Here is a 3,934-nt window from a genome sequence, read left to right on the forward strand (position 1 = left end):
AACAAACAAAAGAGAAAAAGAAAGAAAGAACGAACAAAATAAAGGAAAGAAAGAACGAAAGAGAGAAAGAACGAATGAAAGAAAGAGAAAAAGAAAGAAAGAACGAACAAAATAAAGAAGGAAAGAACGAAAGAGAGAAAGAACGAACGAAAGAAAGAAAAAGAAACAAAAAACGAACAAAATAAAGAAGAGAGAAAGAACGAACGAGAGAAAAAGAACGAAAGAAAGAACGAACAAAATGAAGAAAGAACGAAAGAAAGAATGAACGAAAGAGAGAAAGAATGAACGAAAGAGAGAAAGAACGAACGAAAAAAAGAAAAAGAAAGAACGAACAAAATAAAGAAAGAACGTACAAAAGAAAGAACGAAAGAGAGAAAGAACGACCGAAAGAAAGAGAAAAAGAAAGAAAGAACGAACAAAATAAAGAAAGAAAGACAGAACGAACGAACGAAAGAGAAAAAGAAAGAACGAACAAAAGAAAGAAAGAAAGAAAGAAAGAACGAACAAAATAAAGAAAGAAAGAAAGAGAGAAAGAACGAACAAACGAAAGAGAAAAAGAACAAAATAAAGAAAGAGAAAGAACGAACGAAAGAAAAAGAAAGAACGAACAAAATAAAGGAAAGAAAGAACGAAAGAGAGAAAGAACGAACGAAAGAGAAAAAGAAAGAACGAACAAAATAAAGAACGAAAGAAAGAACGAAAGAGAGAAAGAATGAACGAAAGAGAAAAAGAAAGAACGAACAAAATAAAGAAAGAAAGAAAGAGAGAAAGAACGAACAAACGAAAGAGAGAGAAGAAAGAAAGAACGAACAAAATAAAGAAAGAAAGAAAGAGAAAGAACGAACGAACGAACGAAAGAAAATAAGAGAAAAAGAAAGAAAGAACAAAATAAAGAAAGAAAGAACGAAAGAGAGAAAGAACGACCGAAAGAAAGAAAAAAGAAAGAAAGAACGAACAAAATAAAGAAAGAACGAAAGAAAGAACGACCGAAAGAAAGAACGAACAAAATAAAGAAGGAAAGAAAGAACGAAAGAGAGAAAGAACGAACGAAAGAGAAAAAGAACGAACAAAATAAAGAAAGAACGAAAGAGAAAGAACGACCGAAAGAGAAAAAGAAAGAAAGAACGAACGAAAGAGAGAAAGAACGAACGAAAGAGAGAAAAAGAAAGAAAGAACAAAAAATAAAGAAAGAAAGAGAAAGAACGAACAAACAAAAGAGAAAAAGAAAGAAAGAACGAACAAAATAAAGGAAAGAAAGAACGAAAGAGAGAAAGAACGAATGAAAGAAAGAGAAGAAAGAAAGAACGAACAAAATAAAGAAAGAAAGAAAGAACGACCGAAAGAAAGAGAAAAAGAAAGAACGAACAAAATAAAGAAAGAACGAGAGAGCAAGAACGCACGAAAGAAAGAGAAAAAGAAAGAAAGAACGAACAAAATAAAGAAAGAACGAGAGAGAAAGAACGAACGAAAGAAAGAGAAAAAGAAAGAACAAAATAAAGAAACAACGAACGAAAGAAAGAGAAAAGGAAAAAAAGAACAAACAAAATAAAGAACGAAAGAAAGAACGAAAGAGAGAAAGAACGAACGAAAGAGAAAAAGAAAGAAAGAACAAACAAAATAAAGAAAGAAAGAAAGAGAGAAAGAACGAACAAACGAAAGAGAAAAAGAAAGAACAAAATAAAGAAAGAGAAAGAACGAACGAAAGAAAAAGAAAAAAGAACAAAGAAAATAAAGGAAAGAAAGAACGAAAGAGAGAAAGAACGAACGAAAGAAAGAGAAAGAACGAACAAAATAAAGAAAGAACGAAAGAAAGAGAAAAATAAAGAAAGAACAAAATAAAGCAAGAACGAAAGAAAGAGAAGAAAGAACGAACAAAATAAAGAAAGAACGAAAGAAAGAGAAAAAAAAGAACGACCGAAAGAAACAGAAAAAGAAAGAACGAACAAAATAAAGAAAGAAAGAGAGAAAGAACGAACGAAAGAAAGAGAAAAAGAAAAAACGAAAGAAAGAACGAAAGAAAGAGAAAAAGAAAGAAAGAAAGAACAAAATAAAGAAAGAAAGAAAGAACGAAAGAGAGAAAGAACGAACGAAAGAGAAAAAGAAAGAAAGAACGAACAAAATAAATAAAGAATGAAAGAGAGAAAGAACGAACGAAAGAGAGAGAAAAAGAAAGAACGAACAAAATAAAGAAAGAACGAAAGAGAGAAAGAACGAACGAAAGAGAAAAAGAAAGCGAACAAAATAAAGAAAGAACGAAAGAAGAAAAAGAAAGAACGAACAAAAGAAAGAAAAAGAAAAAGAAAGAATGAACGAAAAAAAGAAAGAACGAACAAACGAAAGAAAGAGAAAAAGAAAGAAAGAGAAAGAACGAATGAATGAGAGAAAGAGAGAAAGAAAGAACGAATGAATGAGAGAAAGAGAGAAAGAAAGAACGAATGAACAAAAGAACGAACGAAAGAGAGAACGAATGAATGAGAGAAAGAAAAAGAAAGAGAAAGAATGAACAAACGAATGAACAAAAGAAAGAACGAATGAATGAGAGAAAGAGAAAAAGAAAGAACAAACAAAATAAAGAAAGAAAGAACGAAAGAAAGAACGAACGAAAGAAAGAACGAACAAACAAAATAAAGAAAGAAAGAACGAAAGAGAGAAAGAACGAACGAAAGAAAGAAAGAACGAACAAAAAGAAAAAGAAAAAATGAACGAAATAAAGAAAGAAAGAAAGAGAAAGAACGAACGAAAGAAAGAGAAAAAGAAAGAACAAACAAAATAAAGAAAGAAAGAACGAAAGAGAGAAAGAACGAACGAAAGAAAGAAAAAAAGAAAGAAAGAACGAATAAAATAAAGAACGAAAGAGAGAAGAACGAACAAAAGAAAGAGAAAGAAAGAACGAACAAAATAAAGAAAGAAAGAGAAAAAGAAAGAAAGAACGAACAAAATAAAGAACGAAAGAGAGAAGAACGAACGAAAGAAAAAGAAAGAACGAACAAAAGAAAGAAAAAGAAAAAGAAAGAATGAACGAAAAAAAGAAAGAACGAACAAACGAAAGAAAGAGAAAAAGAAAGAGAAAGAACGAATGAATGAAAGAAAGAGAGAAAGAAAGAACGAATGAATGAGAGAAAGAGAGAAAGAAAGAACGAATGAACAAAAGAACGAACGAAAGAGAGAACGAATGAATGAGAGAAAGAAAAAGAAAGAGAAAGAATGAACAAACGAATGAACAAAAGAAAGAACGAATGAATGAGAGAAAGAGAAAAAGAAAGAACAAACAAAATAAAGAAAGAAAGAACGAAAGAGAGAACGAACGAAAGAAAGAACGAACAAAAAGAAAAAGAAAAAGAAAGAATGAACGAAAGAAAGAAAGAACGAATGAATGAGAGAAAGAGAGAAAGAAAGAAAGACGTTTGAATGGCAATTTCAGGTATAGGTCAGTCTAATTGAGATGAGTCCAGCTGGCTGTTTGGTGAAGTGAGGCGTCACCACAGATCTGACCGCATCTGTACCTTCACAGTCAGGTCCTCGTGGCCCAGGACGATCTGCACATGCACTGGGGGATACTCCATGGCATCTTCATAAAGCTCCATGGTGGCGCGCATGGCATTCTGCAGGAGTCACACAACATATTTATAGCTCAGCACGCTGCTGCTCACCTAAAAGAGCAAAGCCATTTAATGTGCGTCATGCGACACAACATCATGCATGATCCAATACTGAATATTTACATTTCACTCAGAACTTTTGGCAAATATGCTCTCCAGATGAGCGCATACTTCAATATTTCAGCAGTTGTGTTCTGCTGTGAGGGGCTACTGAAAAATCCTGATGTACTCAACTGTTTTAAATATTGATAATGATAATAATAATTTCTTGAGCAGCTAAACAGCATATTAGAATGATTTCTGAAGGATCATGTGACACTGAATACTGGAGTAAT

At 32.0% G+C, this 3,934-nt stretch overlaps 1 protein-coding gene across 1 annotated transcript in view; it reads right to left on the reverse strand.

Annotated features, from left to right (window-relative positions):
• Positions 1-3,934, reverse strand: part of pdk1 (pyruvate dehydrogenase kinase, isozyme 1) — a 25,003-nt gene that overhangs the window by 13,458 nt on the left and 7,611 nt on the right. The window contains exon 7 of the mRNA XM_016464169.1: positions 3,504-3,612. Coding sequence (XP_016319655.1) covers positions 3,504-3,612 — 109 coding nt within the window. The remainder of the gene's footprint in view (positions 1-3,503; positions 3,613-3,934) is intronic.

Source organism: Sinocyclocheilus anshuiensis, unplaced genomic scaffold (genome assembly GCF_001515605.1).
Source record: "Sinocyclocheilus anshuiensis isolate Anshui unplaced genomic scaffold, SAMN03320099.WGS_v1.1 scaffold284, whole genome shotgun sequence".
Classification (NCBI taxonomy): Eukaryota; Metazoa; Chordata; class Actinopteri; order Cypriniformes; family Cyprinidae; genus Sinocyclocheilus; species Sinocyclocheilus anshuiensis.